The sequence below is a fragment of the Budorcas taxicolor genome, chromosome 11 (assembly GCF_023091745.1).
Source record: "Budorcas taxicolor isolate Tak-1 chromosome 11, Takin1.1, whole genome shotgun sequence".
NCBI classification, from domain to species: Eukaryota; Metazoa; Chordata; class Mammalia; order Artiodactyla; family Bovidae; genus Budorcas; species Budorcas taxicolor.
In genome coordinates, this window is record NC_068920.1 from 147,900,816 (window position 1) to 147,926,561 (window position 25,746).

Below are 25,746 nucleotides of genomic sequence, written 5' to 3' on the forward strand. Positions count from 1 at the left end.
AAAGACATTCCCTGCTAATGTTTTCTTTTCTTTTTTTTTAATTAGGAGGTAAAAGCTTTAGAACTTAAACTGTTTTTTAAATTTAAAAATAATATCATTAAAGAAAAAAGTCTGATCACATCCAGGTGTCACTGTCACATATTATTTTAGCATCCTGTTCATTCATCATCCTTGTTTGGCTCAGCCTGTCACCTTTCACCCACACTCTTGTTTTGTGTTGCTAGGAGGTTATCAAGGAGGATGCTGCTGAGGGCCTTTCTTCACCCACAGACTCCTCGAGGGTAATGGAGTAGTCTTGTGGTGTGGGCCGTGAGCCTCTCCCGCTTTTGCAGCAGTAATGACTCTTAATCGTGATGACAGCGTTTCACTAACTCTGCATCTGTGGTGTGATGGGCTGCTAGTGTAGAGTAGCTGAGTACTAATAATTATAGCTCACGGATTAATTTAAAAAGCTAATGTTTAACTTTACCCTTCATTTCCTCCCGCTTTTCCCCTTTTTCAATGACGTGGGGTGGGTTTTGTCTTTTTTCTTCTTTGTTCGTCCAGTAAGGAAGGGGTTCTTCCAGCAACCACCAGGAGCATTCACTTGGTGGTATTTGTTCCTTAATGTTGGGCCTTATTTTCACATTTGCCTGTTTTTTCCCTGAAATTGGTACTGCGCATGTAGAATATTTTTGAAAATATTCATACTTGACCTTGAGACTACAAAAAAGACATTGTGAGCTAGTTTGATGTAGACTAGGAATGGATCCTCAGTGACCCATGCTTAATCTCGGTGCCCACACTTAGTGTAAATTCAGTGCTGCTACAGTGCTGCTTTTCTTTACCTTTATACAGCTGGTCCTTAAACAGTGCAGGAGTTGGAGCACTGACCCTCCTACCAGCCTAAAATCCTAAGAGTCTAAATTAGAAACTAGAACTTATAGTCAGCCCTCCAGTGTTAATCTTTCATCCTGATCTGTGGTTCTGTGTCTCTGGATTCAGACAGCCTCAGAGTGTGTTTGTGTGTCAGTCGCTCAGTCATGTCTGACTCTTTGCAACCCCATGGACTGTAGCCCACCAGGCTCCTCCGTCCATGGAATTCTCCAGGTGAGAATACTGGAGCGGTTTGCCATGCCCTTCTTCAGGGGATCTTCCTAACCCAGGAATCGATAGACCCTGGGTCTACTGCATTGCAGGCAGATTCTTTGCTGTTAGTACTGTTATATTTACCATTGAAAAAAATCTGCATGTAAGTGGACCTGCACAGTTCAAACCTGTGTTGTTCAAGGGTCAACTGTATTTATTAAAATAAAATTTCCAGGTAAACAAAGCTAGTCCAGCATGTAAAGGGGATTATTTAAGACTTTCCCCCCAACACTTTAGGATGGGTTTCTTTAAAAAAAATAACTTTTGTAGGAAGTCACTTTGTATATTTATTATTTAAGTCTTTGTACTTAATAAGTACATTTAATATGATGAGACTTACAATCTTCATTCAGTCAATGAGGAATTTTAAGAACCCAGTTTGTATTTTTCAGTTATGTTGATTTATTTGCAGAATGTTATGCCCATGTAAACATCAATTTAATATGAAGAAATGTGGCATAGCAGTTGGAATTAATTTAGTGAAATAGTGCATCCTGAATTTATGCATAATTTTTAACTTAAAACATGGGCTTGAATAGGCAGTGGTTTTGTAACTTTAATTTTCTTTGAGTTAATATTAGTGAGATAGAAAGAGAACCATTTTGGTGTTTTCATTGAGGGGCTGATGATTCTTTTTTAAGTCATTAACATTTTAGCTGAAGTGTTTGAAAGACTTCATTATCCACGAATGATAGACAATAAACCATAGTAATTTCATTTGGGTATTAGGGGAATCTTTAGTCCATGGATCATTGCCACCATATGCAAGAATGAGTTTTAGTTTAGTCAGAGAGCCTTTAATACATAGATTCATGGATGCAGTGCAATTGTCTGAGCTGAAATTCCTCAGCAAACTTCTGATGAAAGTTAGGTCCTGTGAAGAATTTGATGGTCTTAATGACAGAGACATGCTGAAATAGCTATTCCCATCCTTAAGGACAAACACTTGTAAGTAAAAGGTGTCTGTAATTTCAGGGACCAGTGAAGGAGCATTAGGCAAATTTTAAAATGAGTTTTTGGGGAAGGGGAAATAATGCAATTCTTAAGTTGTGTGTATAAGCCCAATAACAAAGAGTAAACATGCTCTGAATATATTAGTGCCTTTGTTTAGTGAAATAACTGTAGGATTTGCTGTTCTTTTACTATTAAGTGATAGTTTTATAATTTGCTTAGTGAATAATAGTTGCTTCCCAAGCCTTCTTTGCTTTTAGGAAATTAACAATGACAGTAGCATGTAGCATTTATTTTGCAGTAGACTAGTCCAAGTAGACACTTAGTTCAAAGCCATGTTAAAAAAAACAGTGGTGGAAATATGGAGAAGTATATATCCAGGGGAACATCTTATGGGATCTTTATAACTGAACCAGCACAGAAGTAGTTAATGTAAAATTTTTTAGCCCTTCATGGCTCCTGTGACTTGCCAGGCCTGTAGTAAAAGGCTGTAATTCCTGAGATAAGAAGACTGCAGACTGAGTTCACATCTGCCCACTCAACTGTCCCCCTATGGGCAACCCTTGATGACCAGAGCTGCTTATGGATAAGCAGGAGCTACGTAAACATTTTTGGACAAATTGTCTTGTCAGTGTGGACACAGAATAATGAGTTAAAAAAAAAACCCACCTGATCGCACAGAGTTAACCAGCCCTCTGTGATCTTTTCAGTATAGATGGTCTCATCTTTTTTTTTAACCTCTAGAAATTTCTCATCAACCTTGATAAAGTGGATCCTTATGAAAAACAATTCGGTTTTCTCACATTCAGGAACACTGCAATGACTATGACTTTTGAAGGCCAGCCAAGACTTACCAGATAAATTACAGATATGTCCAGGTGTTTCATGAAGGTGAAGATGCAAAATGTAAGCCTCGGTGCTGGCTGTCTTCCTCTGTGATTGTATAGTAGAGAAAATAAGTGCCAAATCATAGAAAACTGACAAAGAATACATTAACATTGGGCCCGAGATAGGATCCCCAGGATATTAGAGATAGAAAGGACTCATGTTTTTCAGACTTTCAAAGCAGAAAAGACTTCTTAAAAAATGAAATCTCAATCAGAATTTCACTTTATGAAACCAGTAAAAAGAAGAACTCTGTCTTGGGGGATTTGTGTTGCCTCTGGGGGAGCCTCGTGCTCTGTGCTCAGTCATGTCTGACTCTGTACGACCCCACGGACCGTAGCCCAGCAGGCTCCTCTGTCCATAGGAGCCTCCAGGGAATAATACTGGAGTGGGTTGCCTTGCTCTCCTCCAGGGTATCTTCCCCTCCCCAGGGATCGAACCCATATCTCCTGCATTGGCAGGTACATTCTTTACCATTGAGCCACCTGGGAAGCCCGGAGAACACCAGTACCCATGGTCTAGTCCAGCACCATGCTGCAGGTGTACCTGACCTGAGGCTCACAGGAGGGAGCCCTCGGTGCAGAACTGGAATCCGCATGGCCAGTACCTGGAAGCGTTCCTCACCACTGTGCTGCCCCCTTGCCTCCCTTAATACTAAGCCTGACTTGGTCAGGAGCTTGGCGTTCAAGGTGAATAGGTCCTGGTGATTAGCTCTCTACCTTGGAGAAATCACTTAAGCTCTCTGATACTCCCTCATCTGGAAAAAGCAGGCCTTACCTCATAGGTCTGATTTAAGGATTACTCAGCCTTCGCATACTTGAATTACTTAATAATTATTACTATTACTACCATCCCAGAGGCCAAATTCCATGGAACTTTAAAGACTCAGAAACTAAAACTGTGTTAAATAACCTCTCCTCAGGGGTAGGAGCGGTGCACACATGCTCCAGTCCTTTTAGATTAACTCGGCCCTTTATCTGTTAATGCTTTTCTGGCCCCCAAAGGTGGTTTGATTTCCTAGAAGCAGTTTGTTTTCCTAGAATTGAGAAGGATTTCCAGGTTGTCTGAATGCTCCAAATACTTTACACTTTTGAAAGCTTTCCAGGAGAATTTTACTTGGTGCCTTTACCTTCTTTCAGTCTAGGCCCCTCTAGGAAGTAGCAGCATTCAGATCACTCAGTAACCATGAAGGGATGAACCCACCAAGGAGGGCCTTTCATGAGCCAGGTGTCCTCAGTGGCATTTTGTTGTGGTCTTTCAGAGAGTTGCCCTTTGAAAGAGTCATATTCGGTCTATTTTTATTTACAGTGTGGCTACTCATTTTTCAAAGGAGGGAGTGTTTCCTTGAAGACGATGTTTTCAAAGGAAAGAGTAATGGAGGATTTCTTTATCCTTGTATCCTTCCTTGTATTACTTACCATCAAGTCCTTCACGTGCCTGTGTGATCATTCACTGTTTCACTACTGCAGTGGGATGGGTAGTGAACAAAACTGATGGAAACCCTGGCTTCCTGGAGCTGATGGGTTGGAGGGCTGCCAAGAGAGGGGATGATCAGTGCTACCAAGTCACTCTTTCTCGACCTTCTCTGCTGCAGGGTTTGTTCAGTACCTTTAGATCAGCTGCTTCACTGAAAAGGCATAAAACTGATTAGCACAACGTTGGATGGTAAAGAACTTTAGAGGCATTATTAAGAGCAGTATTCTGCCTTCTGGTGTGCCATTACTTTTACTTTTAGAGATGGATGAAAATAACTGAATTAATAAAAGTCCTAGAAATGAAGGCTTGGTTTTCATTAAATTGAATCCAGTTGGTGGAATAACCAAGTGAAAAAATGATGGGACTCCACTGTAGATCATTTTATTTCCACCACTGGTTTAGAACTAGTAACTTGTTTTCAAACAAATGGATGTCCAACTCATGCCTGTCTGTCATGGATGTCTGTCATCGTTCAGGAGCAAACTTGGACAAGAAAGCTAAAGATGCCATGGGTAAGGCAGGGCACATTTCAGGTTTCCCTGGGCTGTAGTCATAGGGTGGGTGCTCCCTGCCAGCCCCCAGGACCTTCTCTGGAGATTCACTCACACTGTCTAAAGCAATTTAGTAGTGCATTTTTATTAACTGCTTTAGTTTGGAAAATTATTAACATTTTTTTCTTTCATAAATAGTGAAAAACTGTATTCACTTCCAGCTTCAAAGTCTTTGTGCCAGACTTCAGCTCAAGAAAACATTTTTCCTAATCACTAAACTACAACTAAATTGGTTGAGACACTATTGAAGAAATAAGATATTGTAATATCGATACCATTGAAATACTAGAGTACAGTTAAAAGTTAAAAAAAATAACAAAATCATATTTTGAACTTGAGTTTTTTAAAAAGATTGCCCTTTGCATGTAGTATCAAACCTCATCTGTCAGCTTTAACCTACGTATTATTTCTCATGTAGTTTGAAGAGAAAGTTATATTTTCCAGCTTGATGACAATAGCCTTCTTTTGTGTTTTGGTATCTTGTAGAAAACTGTAATCTCATCAGTGCTCCTTTTTGATAGTTTTTCAAGTTTTCACAGATTATTCGTAGTAACTTTCTAAAAGTACCTATAGTAAGTTTAATATGTAAACTAGAAAGCAGAGTTCCCATGAAGTGCTCCAGATAGTGAACATGTTAAAAGAACATTGTAAATTGACACAACATTGTTGGTTATTTCTAGATTATTTGAACTATTTTGAGAATATTTACCACCAGCCTAATCTGTGCAGAACAATAATTGATAGCTGTGTGTCAGCTTTGAATTAGGGATTTAAAGAGCTACATCGGGAATTTCCTACTGGCCCACTGTTTAGGATTCTGGACTTTCACTGACAGGGACCAGGTTCAATCCCTGGCTGGGGAACTAAGATCCCACAAGCCATGCCGTGAGGCCAAAACAAAAAAATAAAAAAAGAAAACTGCATCAGTAAAATAGTTACCTTACTGATAGTGTGCCAATATTTTTTCACTGTTGCATTTATGATTTCTTGAGCTGCTAGGCTCTTATGGCCTTTCTTTTCAAATGATACTTCAGTGCATGCCCAGTGAAACAAAACCTAAATCTGAAAAGTATATTTCTGAACATTAACTATTAGTGTGACTAGAAAATGTTTTATGAAGAGATCATGTGAATTCCAAGTATTTAAACCTTACTATTAAAGGTTGCAATTAATGGGTCTGAAATTAATAGTTGCAGTTTTTTAATCAGAATGTTAAAAATTAATTTTTAAAATAATTGTATATAGTAGGAATATTGACTTTTTATAGCAAATTTGATTTATCTGGTTTTCTTGTTAAATGTATGGCCCATGGCTTATTCTTCTAACAGCAAGAATATTAAATTTGAGAGTACAATTTTAAAATTACCAAGCACATGTTAATGAAATTAAATTGTGTGTGTGTGTGTGTGTTGTGTGTGCACGGGTGTTCCTTTGTGTTGCTGCAGAGATGGTGTGTTCAGAGTTGTGGGAAAACAGTGTCAGAAGTGCTGCCTATGTTTATCACAAAACTGTGTTTGATGTTTTCCTTTAAGCTCGTGTCCTTCATTCTGTTTTATTCCTTCCTTAAAGCCGTGTGACTCTGGGTTTAACAAACAGAGACAGGTACAGAAACTTTCAGTGAAATTTTCCTCATTTTTCTTATTTTAGTCTGTTAGAAGCAATCATTGGCAACTTCCTGCTGGGCTGTTTATAAACCTGTGCTCATTTCAGTGCCTTGGGTTTATTTTTAATAGCTGCTTTCAGCCTCTGCATGGCTCTCATTTCTGGCTAATCAATTCTAAGCTTGTTTGATAATTTACTGAAGATGATGATGTTACAGAGTATAGTTTTAATCTACTTACAATATAAAATAATGTAATTACATAATAGTAATTTAAATCTGTTTTGTTTTACTTTGACCTGGAGGAATTCTGATTTGTCTATATTTTGAAGTTTGTAAATATTTAACAGTCCTAAGCAAACTAACATCTTCTGCATTCAGTTTTCTGTGTTAGAAAAACAGTTTTTTAGTAGATTGTGATATATACTGAAATGATCTTTCCTTGACTTATAACAGGTAAATTTCAAGTAAGAATATGCATGATAAACTCTTTAAGTATTACCATTCTGTGTATTAAGTAATGTTTTCTATTAAGAACTTAACATATTGAATTATTGAATATACCTTTTCCTTGTCAACTATTGTGCTTTTTCTTCTTTCGTGAGGTTTCCATCCAGAGATTGTTGTTTCAATACTAAGGGTTATTTGGTTTCAAAATAATTTTATTGTATATGATTACTTTAGAAAAACTGGGCGAGTAGTTACCATTTCTCTTTTATTCAAAGAAGCATATTGTATTTTAATATATTGATAATCTACTCCTTATCTTGGTAAGATCCAACTCACAAAAAATCAATATTCTGACTGTAGCTTTGATGGAATTACAGGGTACCCTGTGTGTCTTTTTCTTAGAAAACTCCTAAAAGTCATTCAAAGATAATATGTATTTTCTACATAATCCCCAGTGAGGGACAAAATATGTTTTCAAGTGATAAAATGTAGAAGTCTTGAAGGATCATGAAAGTAAAACAATGTGGAGTTTCCTGTTTTAGAGGAAAGAGTAGTGTCTTTATTAATGTGTCTGTCTTGCCAAATTCTCTTGAGTCCCTTCTTAAAGGGAATGTTACTCTCTAACATTTTACATTTCCCCTACCCCCACACAGACAGAGTTAATCAGTTCCATGTCTATTATACTTGTTGTTTTTAGCACAATTAAAAAGCTTTTTGTGATTAAAAACTTTTTTTACTCTAAAACAATTTTAGACTTCAAAGGTACAAAAATGTATTCCCCTAATATTAACATCTTTCCTAATTGTAGTGTATTTCTCCAGAACAGAAATGAAAATTTGTATAATACTCTTAATACAGGCTTTATTTTAATCTTACCAGTTTTTCCACTAATTTCATTTTTCTGGTCCAAGATCCAGTCCAGTTGTATTTTGTTATTTCTCCTTACAGTTTCCTAATCGGTGACAATTCCTCAGTCTTTCCTTGTCTCTTATGATCATAAAACTTTTGAAGAAAACTGATCAGATATTTTGTAGACTGCCCTTCTGTTTGGGTTTGTTTACCATTTCCTAATGATTAGAAGGAGATTATACATCTTTGCAAGAGACCCACAGAAACGTGATGCATGTCCTTCCCCGTGTGTCACATTTGAGGGTCTGTGAGGGCCTGCATCTTCCCAGTGGTCATATGGACCTCAGTCACGTGGTTAGGGCAGCATCTGCTAGGTTTCAACACTGTGAGGGTGTGTCTTTCCCTTTGTAATGAATGAATATTTAGGGGGAGATACTTTGAAACTCTGCAGATAATCCTGTTCCTCCTTATACTCTTCTCAGGAGTTTCAGTGGTGTCTTGTGTACAGCCACTTTTGTTGTGCTTTCCAGGTGGTAATTTTCTTTTCCGTTCTACATTTATTAATTGGAATTCTATAAGTAAAAGCTGTCTCTTCTTCCTCACTTACTTACTCAACTTTTTATTTATATCAGTGTGGATTCATGGCATTTAATTCTGTGAATTATAATCCAGTATGATCATTATAATCCAGTTATAATCCAGTATGATCAAACTGTGCATTTGTGATTTATCTAATCACGGAAATGTAGACAAGTATAAATGTACCCAGAAAGAAGAAATAGGTTGAGGAATGAAAACATTTGAAAAACAGTATTAAAGATCACTTAAAAGATAAATACTGTTCAGCGATAAGAAAGAGTGAAGTATGAATCCATGCCATAGCATAGATGAACCTTGAGAATATACTAAGTGAAAGAAGTGAGTTACGAAAGGTCACAGATTGTATGGTTCTGTTTAGATATCCCAAATAGGCAAATCCGCAGAGACAGAAAGTAGGTCAGTGGTTGCTAGGGGTTGGGACTGGGTGTTGGGAGGCATGAAGGTTGACTGCTAATAGTGTAGAATTGCTTTTTAGGGCTCTGATAATGTCTTAAAGTTGAGTGTAGTGATGGTGTCACAGCTGTGAGAAGATACTCAGCATCACTGAATTGTGTACTTTAAATCGGATAATTGTTTGTGAATTTTATTTCACATAAACCTGTTTAAAAAGAAAGAAAAAACAAATATGGTTATTAAAAATTCATAGAAAGCATTTAAAGTTTCCATAACAGATAGTGGGTAATTAACACTTAAATATTGGCTGTTCTCATCCAGGCAGAAAATAGAACTATGTATAGAAATATGAAAACTAAATCGTGGAAATACTAGTGTTGTGCTCTACTTAGTAGTTTTGAAGTAATTGAACTTCAGACCATATAATATATGGCATATTTTAAATTTATATTTAATTAAAAACAAGCTATAAATAGTATATTCCAAATCATTAATTTACAGATTTTTATGGGACTGTTTTTTACACTTGTAAACTTGCTGAGGCTCCCTCTTATAAAATGACTACCTTACTGTCTGTTCAGTATGGTCTCATTTGCTAGCTATATTTATATGTAACTAGGTATATTTTGTTTATATACTATGTGTGTATATTTATCTATCAATTCATAATAGAGTATTATGTTATGCTTTCATGTTACAAATAATGTTTAACAAATAGCTCCCAGGCAGTTTTGGCTGTCATCGTCTACTTCTTTCTTGATGATGACAAAAGAGGCAGTAGAAAATTTAAATTGACACATCCTTGGGGACAGGATAAATGATATTTATCATTTTAAGACTAAATTGACTGGTAAACAAGACAGATCATTTGTAACACTACCCTCTATACTTGTTGGCTTGTCTTCTCTTTATTTTGGTCATAGTTTCTATAAACTCTTTAAAAATAGACAGTGGCGACAAAGAAAATAGGAAGTTGTAAGACCTGTTAAGCTAGGGTTCCAAGCTGAATCTACCACTAACTAGCTGTTTATTCTGTGAGTTTGAAGCCAAAACTTACCTCTTTGGACCCCAGTGACCACATCTGTAATTGAGGAGATTCGCATGTAATTAGCCACAGGCAAATACTTCTTTAGTATGTCTTTATTCAGAAAATATTTTTCTTTTCAGTAAACACTAGGTTTATTATTTTGATTTTTATTTTAAATGAGACTGAATTTTGATGGATTATATTTACTTCCACATGTGTTAAGAAGTAACACTGTTGTTTTTATATTTACACGATTATTGTATAGGTTCTTATCCAAGATCTCTTGGATATAAAATATGATCAAGATCTGAAAACTTCAGCTTTTGTAGACTATTAAGGTATTCTGTGAAGGCATTTAAAGCTGCTGAGTGTCAGCACTTTTAAAATTATCTCATAGGTTTACCTTTTGTATTTTTTGTATGTTATAGGCATCAGTAATTCCCCCTATTCCTTTTATTTTTTTAAGGCCCTGTCTTTCTGTTATTAAGGGCTACACCTTTCTCTCTTGAGGTTTGAGGTTAGGCTTTCTTGAAGTTGGCCTTGGGTTGGCTCATGGAACTTATGTCTTCTTAGAAAAGTGGTTTTGATCAGGCTATATCTGCTATAATAAAAGATACTCTTTAAGGTAAACAGTAGCTAAATCTGTTCTCTAATGGCATGTCCCATGCTGCACACGTTCACTGTTTTTACTTAAGTTTGAAAATGTATCTTTAATTGAAGTACCTTATAGTGTAATTTCATAAGTGTTTCTCTGTCACATGACTGCATATATCTGACATTAAATGCTGTTTATACATGTGTTTTCCCATGACTTACCTAGGGATCAGGCCCAGCCTCGGGTACAATACCACTGAATTCAATGAACGTGGATGCAGTTTGTGAGAAACTGAAACAAATCGAAGGGCTGGACCAGAGCATGCTGCCTCAGTACTGTGCAACCATCAAAAAGGTGACCTGCACTTTTACCTGCTCACTCGAGGGCACGGGAGGCGGGCTCTGTGGACAGCAAGCATTAGGCTATCAAAGATGAGTTCTCTGCTGAGATGGGAAAGCTCAGGTGGAAATAGGTTTCTTACTATTTGTATCCTAAAATTGCCCTTTTGTGCCCTAGTTTAGAGATGGATAAAAGAAAGTCCTGTGTTACAGTGCTACTTCACAGTGATCTCATGTAAGTCAAAAGTGCTTTGATGAGAAATATTGATTGAAAGCTCTAAAGGATTTCAGATTAAGGTTGACAACTACTTACATTTCCAGTATCCAGCATAGAACACTTGAAAGCCTTTTCTTTTATGTTACACTTTCTTTAGTTGTAATATTTGTGATATAACAATTATCCAAGTAAACCACGCTTGCTTCATTTCCCTCTAATTCTTAGAGGACTCTGATCATGTCCCGTTTAACTTTTGGGTTTGCAAGGCTGACACATTTGAAGAGGTTCTTTTCTTCCTAGATCTTTTATTGCAATTCCAGTAACTACCAGGAACCTGAGATTGCGAGGATGTCTTTCCATGTACAGGGCTAACTGAGTCCCAGTTTTAATAGATATTTCTACTAAGTTATACTTTTTCTATCAGAAATACAGTGAAGTAGAACATTAACAACAGCATCTAGTATTTACATACCTTAAAGAATGGCATCTAAAAAGTTAATTATGGACATATATACTATCTTACTGCCCCAAGAGAATGCACTGGTCATAGCAAACACCCTCTTCTAAATGATGACTCTACACATGGACATCACCAGATGGTCAGTACCGAAATCAGATTGATTATATTCTTTGCAGCCAAAGATGGAGAAGCTCTATACAGTCAGCAAAAACAAGGCCAGGAGCTGACTGTAGCTCAGATCGTGAACTCCGTATTATAAAATTCAGGCTTAATTAAATTGAAGAAAGTAGGGAAAACCACTAGACCATTCAGGTATGACCTAAATCAGATTCCTTACGATTATACAGTGGAAGTGATAAATAGCTTCAAGGGATTAGATCTGATAGAGTGCCCGAAGAAGTATGGATGGAGGTTCTTGACATTGTATAGGAGGCAGTGATCAAGACCATCCTTAAAAACAAATGCAAAAGCCAAAATGGTTGTCTGAGGAGGCCTTACAAATAGCTGACAAAAGAAGAGGCTAAAAGCAAAGGATAAAAGGAAAGATATATCCATCTGAAAGCAGCGTTGCAAAGAATAGCAAGGAGAGATAAGAAAGCCTTCCTCAGTGATCAATGCAAAGAAATAGAGGAAAACAATAGAATTGGAAAGACGAGATCTCTTCAAGAAAATCAGAGACACCAAGGGAACGTTTCATACAAATAATGGGCACAATAAAAGACAGAAATGGTAAGGACCTAACAGAAGCAGAAGATACTAAGAAGAGGTGGTGAGAATACACAGAACTACACAAAAAAGATCTTCATGACCCAGATAACCACGATGGTGTGATCACTCACCTAGAGCCAGACATCCGGGAATGTGAAGTCAAGTGGGCCTTAGGAAGCATCACTACGAACAAAGCTAGTGGAGGTGATGGAATTCCAGCTGAGCTATTTCAAATCCATCATCCAAGATGCTGCTGTGAAAGTGCTGCACTCAATGTGCCAGCAAATCTGTAAAACTCGGCAGTAGCCACAGGACTGGAAATGTCAGTTTTCATTCCAGTCCCAAAGAAAGGCAATGCCAAAGAATGCTCAAACTACCACACAATTGCCATCATCTCACAACGCTAGCAAAGTAATGCTCAGAATTTTCCAAGTCAAGTTACGTGAACCATGAACTTCCAGATATTCAAGCTGAATTTAGAAAAGGCAGAGGAACCAGAAATCAAGTTGCCAGCATCTGCTGGATCATCAAAAAAAGCAAGAGAGTTCCAGAAAAACATCTACTTTATTGACTACGCCAAAGCCTGTGACTGTGTGGATCTGAACAAACTGTGGAAAATTCTTCAAGAGATGGGAATGCCAGACCATCTTACCTGTCTCCTGCAAAACCTGTATACAGGTCAAGAAGCAACAGTTAGAACCGGACATGGAACAAAAAACTGGTTCCAAATTGGGAAAGGAGTGCATCAAGGCTGTATATTGTCACCCTGCTTATTTACCTTACATGCAGAGTACATCATATGAAATGCCAGGCTGGATGAAGCACAAGCTGGAATCAAGATTGCTGGGAGAAATATCAGTAACCTTAGATACACAGATGACACCACCCATGTGGCAGAAAGCAAAGAGGAACTAAAGAGCCTTTTGATGAAAGTGAAAGAGGTGAGTAAAAAGGCTGGCTTAAAACTCAACATTTAAAAACGAAGATTCTGGCATCTGGTCCCATCTCTTGATGGCAAATAGATGGGGCAATAATGGAAACAGCAAGAGACTTTCTTTCGTTGGGCTCCAAAATCACTGCAGACGGTGACTGCAGCCATGACATTAAAAGACACTTGCTCCTTGGAAGGAAAGCTATGACCAACCTAGACCGCATACTAAGAGCAGAGACATTACTTGGCCAACAAAGGTCCATTTAGTCAAAGCTATGGTTTTTCCAGTAGTCATGTATGATGTGAGAGTCATGTGTGGATGTGAGAAAAAGAAAGCTGAGTGCCAAAGAACTGATGCTTTTGAACTGTGATGTTGGAGAAGACTCTTGAGAGTCCCTTGGACAGCAAGGAGATGGAACCAGTCAGTCCTAAAGGAAATCAGTCCTGAATATTCATTGAAAAGACTGATGCTGACTGAAGCTCCAATACTTTGGCCACCTGATGCAAAGAACTGACTCATTGGAAAAGACCCTGATGCTGGGAAAGATTGAAGGCAGGAGGAGAAGGGGATGACAGAGGATGAAATGGTTAGATAGCATCACCGACTTGATGGACATGAGTTTGAGCAAGCTCCGGGAGTTGGTGATGGACAGGGAAGCCTGGAGTGCTGCAGTCCATGAGGTCCCAAAGAGTCGGAGACAACTGAGCAGTTGAACTGACTGATACTATCTTAGTAACCATAACTTACATTTGGTCAGAAATGCTCAGATAGCACCGGTTTTCTCACAGATGTAGTTAATTCCCGTTCGCAAAAGTGTCCAGCACTGCCTTTCCAAGCTACTGACCTCACTCTCTCCTCTAGGCAGCTTGATTAGAGTCAGGAGAGAGTGAGACCTCCACATGAATCCTTTGTGGGGATTTTATTTCCCTCAGGACAGTGGTTTTCTCCCTGCTCAGCTCTTTGCTAACAGGCCCTTGCTGTTTAAAGCCCATCATGGCCATTGATTTCTTAAGAACTGCTAACCTCCTTGAATTTCCATAGAGGACCCCTGCTATAGGCTTGCTCCGTACAGTCTTTTCTTCAGAATTAATTTGGAAACTGGGCATTCTGTCGATTTTAAACACAGGTATCTAATACTTTGCCACAGTTAATAAAGTCAGGTTTTGTATTTTTGTAAAATAAGTAAACTGCCTGTTTATTAAAAAAATTCTATCCTTCCTCATCAGAGACCCAGTGGTGATAAGATTGTTTTTTTGTGCATTTAATAGACTGGGAACCTTGTGGTAGACATTTGTGGTGGTTGAGGTTATCTGGTGTAGTTGATGAACATGTTTGTCAGTGCTTACTTTATTTAGAAGTAAATGAAGGCTTAACAGGGCTTCCCTGGTAACTCAGCTGGTAGGTCAGCTGGTAAAGATTCCACCCGCAATGCAGGAGACCTCAGTTCGATTGCTGGGTTGGGAAGATTCACTGGAGAAAGGGATAGGTTACCCAGTCCAGTATTCTTGGGCTTCCCTCGTGGCTCAGCTGGTAAAGAATCCGCCTATAATGCGGGAGACCTGGGTTCAATCCCTGGGTTGGGAAGATCCTCTAGAGAAGAGAAAGGCTACCCACTCCAGTATTCTGGCCTGGAGAATTCCATGGACTGTATAGTCATGGGGTCACAGAGTTGGACACGACTGAGCGACTTTCACTTTCACTTCATTTAGAACTTTGTCAGTGAGCGACCAGCATGCTGATGGACATCTGTGTCCCCTCCCAGCAGCTTGCCTTCGTGCTCAGATTTTATAGGATTAGAAGGGAAAAGTTAACAGTTTTATTATTGCTCATGGCAGGGTAGGTAGTTTCGGAAATAATTGGGTTTAACTCTGAGGTTGATCCTTGTGATTTATTTTACTTGAGCGCCCAAAACGCTTGGGAAAGCATGGAGTGACTTACGTTGTTCAGACTCTGCTTTTTTACTAATTATGTGGGATGATAACCTTCTTTAGGTCAGTGTATTCTAATCTCTAATATAAATGTGCTTTTTAATCACTGGAAATTCATAATTTCTCACATTTTGTTTATCTTGTGTTTGTTTTTATTCAGGCAAACATAAATGGCCGTGTGTTGGCTCAGTGTAACATTGATGAACTGAAGAAAGAAATGAATATGAATTTTGGAGACTGGCATCTTTTTAGAAGCACAGTAAGATATTTTTAATACTTGTAGATTTACAGCATTTTATAAAAGAAGTGCCAGTAAGTACTGGTCTAAACTGATTTTTTCCTATATTTTTAAAAAACATGTAAGAATGACATTTTACATTTGTGTGTAGGGCTCCTGTATGTCCTGTTATGTAGAGTATATACAGCAGCTCTTAGCAACATCTGTTTTTGGGCATTTCGCTCGGAAATATGGGAGAGAGAGCACCTGCCAATTCTCCACGCTTTCATTGACCAAGACACTCTCCTTGACCTCATTCAGTCAGGCTTCTCTAATCCTATAGGCCTTGACCTTGGTATCTGTTCTTGTTGGGCCTGTGTTGCTGAGTTGTAGCAAGAATTCTGTTAAAGTCAGTTTAGAAAGAACCTCACCCTTAATGCCTGATCACCTTCGATATCCAATCAAATTCCTCATCGTCCCCCAACCCCCAGTGATGTGCTAGACCCCTGGCCTGCCTCCAGCACAAATCCCGTCAAGATGGTTCAGCCAGAAAACACCCCTCCCCACCCCGGTACTCCTGAGGCTTCCTCTTTGCATCTTCCCATCCACCCACCCCCTCACTCCTGGGCTGTAAATGCCCACGTGTCCATGCTACTTTTGGAATTGAGCCCAGTTCTGTCCTGAGCTCTCCTTGCCCCACTGCAGTAGCTTCTACTGCTTTAGCTGCCGTCCAGCTCTGCTGCTCAGTGACACGCTCCAGTTGTGCTTCACCTTAATGTTATGTTACACTAGTAATACAATGGCCAAATTAGAGTGTACCGTACGTACGATGATTGTCGTCATTCCAGTCATCCTTTAGTATCTGGGGAGTGGTTCTGGGACCCCCGTGATTCCACAGTCTTTGTATGCACAAGTCTTTTCTATAAAATGGCATGGTATTTGTACACGACACACACCTTTTTGTATACTTTAAATTACCTACAGATTACTTACAATACCTCATGCAGTGTAAATGCTGTGCAAATAGTTGCCAGTGCATGGCAAATTCAAGTGCTGATTTTTGGAACTTTGAAATCTTTTTTCCCAAATATTTTCAATCTGTGATTGGTTGATTCTGCAAATGCAAAACCACTGGATTCCGAAGGCCAGCTGTACTACTTTTAGTACAGATGACCCTTGAACAATTTGGAGGTTAATCCACTGACAACTTGGAGTCAGCCCTTCATATCCAGGGCTTCTCCACATCTGTGGATTCAGGCAGCCCTGGACCACGTAGTAAAAACTGCCATCTCCACTTACTGAAAAACATCTGCGAGTAAGCGGACCTGCACAGTTCACACCTGTGTCATTCAAGGGTCAGTTGCATTGTTAATATGAAAGATAAGCAGATATAGGAGAACTTTATTTGAAATTCACTTACAGGAAGTTTGCTTTCTCCTTTGTGTTTAATTTTTAAAATAATTTCTAAAGCTTCTAAAATGTGATTTGTCCGTGTGGATATTGATGACTTTGTTTACTGTTAAGATATTAGAAATGAGAAATGCAGAAAACCAAGTGGTCCCTGAAGACCCACGTTTACTGAGTGAAAACAGCAGCTCTGTTCCTCACGGTGAACCTGCTCGTCGCTCCGCACACAGTGAGCTGCCCCACACCGAGCTCTCCAGTCAGGCTCCCTACACTCTGAACTTCAGCTTTGAAGAGCTGAACACGCTCGGCCTGGACGAAGGGGCTCCTCGCCACAGCAACCTGAGTTGGCAGGTATTTACTGGACTGCCGTTATTTACATGAGCCGAAGAGGAAGGACGGGGTTGAATTAGCCGGGATTCTGTTGGTGCATTCAGAGAGTCATTTAGAAACTCTTCAGTGAGTCCCCAAGTGAACAGGGTGGAGGGAGGCAGTCCTGTTCTCCAGGAGCTGTGTTCTTCTGGAGAGGACAGTCAGTAAAACAGAGACAATAACATTATTTCTGAAGTTGATAAGAATTGTGAAAACAGTAAAATAGAGTAATGGCATTGAAGGTAAATAGGAACTGGGCTCTCTAGGTAGTTAGCTGAATTCATCCTTCACTTTATTTTCTTGTTCAATTCAGTAAGCATTGGCTTAAGATACATCTTCACGGATATTCATTTCCTTTTTATTATCTGATGGTAGTCATGGAGGGGCTCTTTCTTTGGATGTTCTTAGAAGAGGGAGGACAGGCAAGGATCAGGATTAAAAACAAAAGTGAGAGAACATGAGAAAGAGAAAGGAAAAACAAACTAGGAAAAGATCAGAGCAGGGCACACAACAGAGAGAAGACGAGCAAAGGAGGAAAAACAGGAAGTAGTTACAAAGAACTCTATGGAAAGGGAACTGTATTTAGAAAAAGCAATGCCTGTTAGGCCTGCCGTTTGTAAGGATGCTGTGTTTGGTTTGGTAGTAAAAATATTTTGTTGTTGTTACTTTTTTCTACCTACTATAAATCTTATTTCTTTAAGTTGGAAAAGCATTTTATTATTGTGCATTAACTAAGATAAAAATTTCTATATTTTTCAGTAAATTAAGTCCACACTTGACCCTTTTATCTCTCTGTTTGAACAGCAGTGATCCCTTTATTTTCTCTGGAATTCCTTTGAACATTTCCTGAGAAATCCTCATCCTCCATACTTGGTGTTCCCACCATGCCCTGGCAGCTCTCCCAGCCTCCCTCCAGTACCACTACTCTCAAACTTATTTCAAATCTTAGAACCTGTTTACACTCTTAAAAATTACTGAAGAACCCGTAAAGAGCTTTTGTTTTTATAAGTTTTATCTTTCAGTATTTGCCATATTAGAAATAAAAACTGAGAAACTTAAAAATAAACCAGTTACCTTTTAAACCAATGTAAACCAACATAGATGACACTTTTATGAAAAATGACTATTTTTGAGAACAAAACATATTTACTGAAAATGATAATTGTGTTACCAATCTTTCATGCTTGGCTTAATAGTAGTCAGCTAGATTCCCTTAGCTGCTTCGGCATTCAGTCTCTTGGGAGGTCACACATGAGGGAACCTCTGGGGACTCCACTGTGCATTATTGTGAGAATGCAAGTGGAAAGGCAAAGGTCATCTTCATATGCTTAGGAAAACAGTTTGGCCCTCATGGATCCCTGGGAGGGGTACAAAGACTGCACTTGCTGTGAGGGAGTGGCATCGTCCTCTCAGTGTTCACTGGGTCTAAGGGAAACTTCTTGCGAGCTGGGTTATTTCCTCCCTGTACAAGGAAGACTCTACCTTGTTTCTGCTTTGTTTCAACCTTGGGTGTTTCCTTTCTCAAACTTCCTTGATTCTTTTCTCTCCATTTCCTTCCTTTTTTCCCCCTAATCTTTATTTCTTAATCGTTGTGTATTACCTTCTGTGGGATCTAAAGCAATTCTCATCCGAAAACTTCACATTGGAGATCAAACGTCTAAAAATATTTTATTTCTCTGTTTACTTGGACCTCACTGTTGACCTCGTGGCTTCCATTTCTATTCATTTGGACCCAATATTCATCTTCTCCATTGCACTCTATACTTTTGCTCTAAAATTTTTTGTTTTTGTTTTTGTTTTGCATTTTGAGTACATTTACTCTCTCTGAATTGAAATTTGACAGAAACTTCATGTTGTGCAAGTTGAGAAAGGTTCTTTTTAACATACGTTGAAGATGTGAGTATTTTGTTCTTGAGATCCTATCTTAACTCTCATTTTCTTTCTCTTCTAAGAGGCACTTTTATATTTTATCAATGAAGGTGACTTTTGCCTTAAATACATTTAAAAGTTTGAAATTATAAAAACATGTCCTAAGGTTGTTAATATAACCTTAAATTATACTTTTAAATATTAACAGTAAACTAATTTTATTAAAATTTATATAAAGCTTTCTAATAACACTAAAATTACTCATAAGTTCACAGCTTTTGTTAAACTGTGTTATACAGAATTCTTTTAAAAGAATTTGGTATTTTTAATAACTTTAACAATTCTTATTGTTCATATATATATATATATTTCCTAAGCTCATGTTTATTTTGCTTTTTTTTTGGTGTGTTTGAATTCTTAAATTATTGTTTTTGTTTTTTTTTTGTCTTCACAGTCACAAACTCGCAGAACCCCAAGTCTTTCCAGTCTCACTTCCCAGGATTCCAGTATTGAAATTTCAAAGCTTACTGATAAGGTGCAGGCTGAGTATAGAGACGCTTATAGAGAGTACATTGCTCAGATGTCGCAGTTAGAAGGGGGCACAGGTTCCACAACCATGAGTGGCAGGTCTTCTCCACACAGCACGTATTACATGGGTCAGAGTTCATCCGGGGGCTCCATTCACTCTAGTCTAGAACCCGAGAAAGGGAAGGATAGTGAACCAAAGCAAGATGATACACGGAAGTCATTTCTGATGAAGAGGGGAGATGTTATAGATTATTCCTCATCAGGAGTTTCCACCAATGATGCCTCACCCCTGGATCCTATTACCGAGGAAGATGAAAAATCCGATCAGTCAGGCAGTAAGCTTCTCCCAGGCAAGAAGTCCTCAGAAAGGTCAAGTCTCTTCCAGACAGACCTGAAGCTGAAGGGAGGTGGACTGCGCTATCAGAAACTCCCGAGTGATGAAGACGAATCTGGGACAGAAGAGTCAGACAACACTCCACTGCTCAAAGATGACAAAGACAAGAAAGCTGAAGGGAAAGCAGAGAGAGCATTGAAGTCTCCAGAGCACAGCGCAGAGCCCATTCGAACCTTCATCAAGGCCAAAGAGTACTTGTCAGATGCCCTGCTTGACAAAAAGGACTCTTCTGACTCAGGAGTGAGGTCCAATGAGAGCTCGCCCAACCACTCCCTTCACAACGAGGCGGCAGATGACTCCCAGCTTGAAAAGGCCAACCTCATAGAGCTTGAAGATGACCCCCACAGTGGAAGACGGGGAGTCCCACACAGCCTGAGTGGCCTTCCAGACCCCCTCGTAGCCAGGATGTCCATTTGCTCTGAAGACAAGAAGAGCCCTTCCGAATGCAGCTTGATAGCCAGTAGCCCCGAGGAAAACTGGCCAGCGTGCCACAAAGCCTACAACCTGAATCGCACCCCCAGCACTGTGACCCTGAACAACAACAGTGCCCCAGCTAACAGAGCCAACCAGAATTCCGATGAGACGGAGGGGCTGAGGGAGACGCCTCAAGTCCTCCTGAGGTCAGGCTCTAGTTCCCACTCCACTGCTCTGCAGAATGAGAACCTGAAGAGCATTGCACACAAGCGAGGCCAGCGTTCCAGCTACACGAGGCTCTCAAAGGACTCCTCAGAGCTCCACGCAGTAGCCTCCTCCGATAGCACAGGCTTTGGAGAAGAAAGGGAGAGCATTCTTTAAGAACAAGCACAAGTAGAATAGCATTACTGTGCCCCTGTGACAGGACTGACCTGAGTTTTTAGTGACTCCATCTGTGCATGTTATCTTTGTCCATTTCACTCACAAAACCTTCACGGATGAGAAGATCTTGGGTAAAAGAGACACATACTATACAGCAGAGGGAAGTGTCAGAAAGCCTGGCTCATCCATCAGCCCCATTGTCTTTATACTTAGAAGCGTAAAATCCCACTATTGTTATGACACCTTTCATTGGCATACAGCTGCAAGACAAGATCTGAGTATACAGATAGGTCAGAAAGTTTATTAAATATAAGCTGAATTTGCCAACAAAAGTAACAAGCTAGAGACTCCTTTTGAGGAACATTCAATCACTAAATATTTGAGGGAAGACATGATACTGAGTGAACCAGAAGCACGTTTTGCTCTTAAGGGGTGAAAAGTCATGGAATAGCCTCTAGAGACTAAAGGTTAATGCTCTGTAAGTTGAGAACTGTGTGCTATATAACAGATTGCTTATCAAAGAGTTTTAAAATTGTAAGTAGAAAATACAAAGAGGGCTTTAAAAGTTGATAAAAGAGTGAGTCAACAGTGTCCAGAGTAGAGCCCCAGAAACTGGGCCCTTGTGAGTGGCTAGTAGGTTGGCCCGTGGGGCGAGGGGCATTACCTCCCTATGACCTAGACACTCTTCTTTCTAAATCAAGAGACCTGTCCCTATATCAGCATGTGAATGCTGGGAGAGGATCATATGAAACACTTATAGAAAAAAAGTTTAAAGACATGTAACAAAGCAAGGGTAAAAAGATGAATCTCGTGTGACTGGTCATTTACTGATAGAGTTAAGAGAACGGTCCCATTGAGGTGTGGTGTGGACTGGAGATGCCCCCTGCCATCATGTGTTGACATCTTTTTGGCCTTTTGAACATAACGTATCCATGTAGCACAATAATCTTCAGTCACAAATAGGATTGTAGATGTTGAGATCCTAGATGAGCAGTTACCTAAACGTGGTGTTACATTTTTGACGTTTTCCACTTAACCGGGTTTTTCTTGACATGCTGAATAGTTTGTTTATTTGACCAGTCATTGCATTAAAAAGTTGCCTCTTGTGGGTTTCGTTGCCTTGCTGTTTGAGTGTAATCTAACATTTCCATGAAGCATTTATTTTGCATGACCTTAACAAATGTTTTAATCAATTAAAAAAGAAGGCAGAATGTTGTTGACGTTATATGTTGAAATGTTAACATTTTAGTATTTATAGTGTTTATTAGTTTGCAGTATTGTGTAATCAGCAGTTATTTGAGGGGCAATATTTTGTTCCTTTTCAGGTGAGTAGATGCAGCTTAATATCATTATAGTGTATTCTTTATTCTGTTTGTGAAGTTAATACCAGAGTATTAAGTGTACAAATAGATTTAGAACACAATAAAAAAATTGCATGCTATTCTGAGTCATGAATTTTTATTCACTGCAGTGATGATTCACATTTTGATTAAAAATAAAGTAATTTGTGTGTTTGTTTTGTCAGAGGTCTAAAGTTCGTTGAAGACGTTCAGGTTCACGTAGCAGTCACGCAGCTGGCAGGAGTGTCCTGAGTGACCCTCCCTGGTCTCTTGGAGTGCATGGCTATTAGGTCCAGCGTCTGAATGGTGCTTTTGTGAAGCATAGCGCCCAAGCGCTGCTCTGTACCGTGCGTTTCTGTAACCACAAGAAGTGGGTTTTCCAGATCCTGGGAGGATGTCGGTTTAATTTGTTGCATGAGCATCCTGGAAAAGTTTGCTTTTTCACAGTGCTTTAGAAATTGACAAACCAGATGGGTTATTGAGTCGCACCATGATCCTTTCGAGTCTGTGTGTCTCTGTGTGTGTGTGTATCTGTATCTATTTATAACCTGTAGCCCAGCCTGACTCTCACATATGCAAAACTTTGCTGTAAACTGGGTGAAAAATGACAGAAAAGAATCGGTGCTCTAAATTTGCCAGTCCCTTAAGAGTCTGCCTCAGTTAGCGTCTTGCCGTGTTTTGTTAACTGTTTCACCTTTACTTTAAGCCACAGATAGTTCTGTCCACATAGCTAATGTTAAGGCAGATTCATTGACCACAGACGTGTGGGGTGGTGCCTGTGAGAATGGCCTTTCTGTAGAAGAGACTGGAAAAGAACCGATGCTCTCTCAGTTGATACAGTTTTCATGATGTTGAATGTTTAAGGATCAGCTCTCAAATTTGGGGAAACTTAAAATTCCTAACAACCATTTTCAATATTAACATGAAAACTTGTTTTTGTCTTATGTTTTATTTATGTGAGTTTTACACAGCAGTCAGAATAAGTTTAATTGCCTAGCCAAATAATTTTAGAAACTTATTTGCTAAAATTCTTAAATTGAGAACTCTTTAGATCACCTGCATGCTATAGTTCTGAGTGAAATATATTTGTAATCATGACTTTTTTTCCTTATAAATACTAAGTATTAGAAAGTATTTGTGAATGAAATTAAATCCCTTATCCTTCTGGCTAAAATACTAAATTTAAAAGGTTTTAAGATTACATAAGTTTTGGCTATACCAGGAATTCTCAGCCTGTTTAGAAGTATCCTAGGTTAAAAATCCCTGAATTCCTGGTTAACTCTTGAGTAAAATCAATTCAGCTACCAGGAAAAGAGAACCAGAGGGCACTGTCCCCTCAACTTTATGGAGTGACATTGAGGGAATAGCTGGTAAAAGAAAGGAGCCGTGAAATTAACTTCTTGACACTTGAGACTGAATATATCTAGGCTCCCTCACTGCTTGCCCTTCTGGAATTATGCTGACACTTGGCAGAAGGGAAGGGACAGCCGATGGGACTTTTTTGCTTGGGGTAGGGGTTGGGGGGGTGACCAGCCTGGGTGGGCTACCTGAAATGACTGCATTTTTTATTTCCGGGTTCTGGTGCCCCTAACCCTTCCCTAACTCAGAATTCTAAGCATAGGCCATAATTTTGCAAATGAATTGAGAAACATAAATTAATCTATAACTGAGAGCCTCCCTTTGGATGGTTTTTTAATGGCTCATCACTTCAGAGAGGTTGAGAATCCTTGGTTGAGACTGATTAACTAGAAGGCAAATTTAAAATCTTACATATCTCAAACCCTTTCATGCCTAGGAAGAAAATGCTGCCTTTGAGATAGATAGATCTTCCGAGGGATCCAGTTTAAGCTAAGGTATGTAAAAAATTAGTTATCAAAGTCATTAGTTTTAACCCACCACTGAAACAGTTCTTACCAAGAAGAGAATTAATATTTTCACCACTTTAAAAAGAATTATGGTTAAAGTAAGAAATAGCTAAAACAGTTGGTAGAAATCAACAACCACTGTCACCGACATGGTCAAAGCCTTTTAGGTAGAATGGTAAAGCACAGCCTTGGTTAACACCATGCTGCTGTGCCCTGGTCTGGGGGTGAGAGGTTTCTTAAAAGGGCAAGAGCTCTTTGAACAGGTCTGGCTGGCTCTGTGGTGAGCTCTGAATCTCCAGTTACAGTGACACATTAGAAAATAAGGAATTAATAGGAATAAATGGATCCATCAAGAAAGGCAAACAGTGATTTCCAGACTATTAGTAGAACGACTCCTCAAAGTCAGTAAAACAGCACGTGGTTTGACCTCACCGAAGTGAGAACCAACCAAAACTGGCCAGAACTGTGAATTACAGTGATACTGTACAAGAAAGGCAGCGGGAATGTCTTGAGGCCCACAGAATGTTCTGACAGTGTCTATACAGGGTGATCAGCTCGTTTACAGAGACTACGGTTAGGTCCTTTGTTTCCTGAGGTTAATATGTTTTGTGTAATGTTACTTCCCGCCTGCCTACGCAGGAGACGTAAGAGATGCAGGTTTGATTCCTGGGAAGATCCCCTGGAGAAGGGCATGGCAACCACTCCAGTATTCTTGCCTGGAGAATCCCATGGACAGAGGAGCCTGGCGGGCTACAGCCCATAGGGTTGCAAAGAGTTGGACACGACTGAAGCGACTAAGCACGTGCAGTGTTCTTTACACCAGTGACGTATGATATGAGCCCTTTTTTAGTTTTGCCCGGATTTAACAAAACACAATCTATCAAATGATTATTAGAACTTGAATAAAATTTTACTTAAAAAAAGCATTGAACTCCATGCTCCCTGTTACTCAAATTGAGTTGCTTGAAATAAGATCATCTTGATTACCCACCATCGTTCTCTTAATTTTAACGTGTTTTATACTTATTTACCTCATTTTCTTTCAAGGTGACAGGGGCTCTAGGTCTTAGCACCCTGCTCATAGACCATTCCTTCTGACAATTCGGTTACCTTCTCACAGTTGTTGGCTCCACACCAAATACAAGGGGGTAAAGAAGAGACCACCTACTACTCGGTGATCCTGCTTCCGGTTGGTTGAAGAAGAGAGATTTATCACTTCTGCCAGTTTTCTTTGTTCCACATAGTTGTATAGTGGAATAGTTTGAATTCATTTTAATGAAGTGTTTCTTTTAGAAAATTTTAGATAAAAGCCTGAATGTATAGCAAAATGCATGTAAACTCATATATAACTTGACATTTCTTATATCATCTTGGTCAAGTGTCTAGTAAAAAGTGAGACTGTTATTTTCAAAATTACTAAACTTGCCCTTTTTAGTTGTGTTTCAGAGAATTTATAGACTATATTGTTATACTTAATGCAAATTAAACTTTTTATTTTCAAAGAATTTATTTTCTTTTTGAGTTCTTTGAGTTTTTCCCCTCTCTCTCTGTTTTACCTGAGTTCACTCTTTTTGTGTCTTAAGTTTTTTTTCTTTTTGGTTGTCATGCGTTCATCCATTTTACCATAAAACACTCCTTAGAGTATTAGAATGGGAAAGAACCTCAAGAATGCCTGGATTTCAGATGACCAGGGGACACACAGTACTTGATAAGGGAGTGAATAAGGAATACCTGAACCAGGAGAGTTTGCCCACAAATCCTAAAGATAATGAATTTGAATGCCTTCAGACAGTATGTTTGTGCTGCAGTTCCTTACAGACCCTGCCCTCCCCTCCATTCAATACAATGAATGGTGGTGTCCTTTTAACAATATT

General features: G+C 39.1%; 1 protein-coding gene across 9 annotated transcripts in view; it reads left to right on the plus strand.

The window, feature by feature from the left end:
• The window catches only part of KIDINS220 (kinase D interacting substrate 220), a 94,028-nt gene extending 68,736 nt beyond the window's left edge, over positions 1-25,292 (plus strand). For 2 of the 9 annotated variants that reach the window (XM_052648338.1, XM_052648339.1), the window contains exons 26-31: positions 225-281; positions 6,561-6,593; positions 10,731-10,859; positions 15,249-15,347; positions 16,830-17,063; positions 19,405-22,000. In XM_052648338.1, coding sequence (XP_052504298.1) covers positions 225-281; positions 6,561-6,593; positions 10,731-10,859; positions 15,249-15,347; positions 16,830-17,063; positions 19,405-20,667 — 1,815 coding nt within the window. In that variant the 3' untranslated portion in view covers positions 20,668-22,000. Of the gene's footprint in view, positions 1-224; positions 282-6,560; positions 6,594-10,730; positions 10,860-15,248; positions 15,348-16,829; positions 17,064-19,404; positions 22,001-22,192; positions 22,378-23,802; positions 23,861-24,919 lie in introns of those variants that run through there. The other 7 variants (XM_052648340.1, XM_052648341.1, XM_052648343.1 and 4 more) reach the window with 5 other exon arrangements.
• Positions 25,293-25,746: the final 454 nt, after the last annotated feature.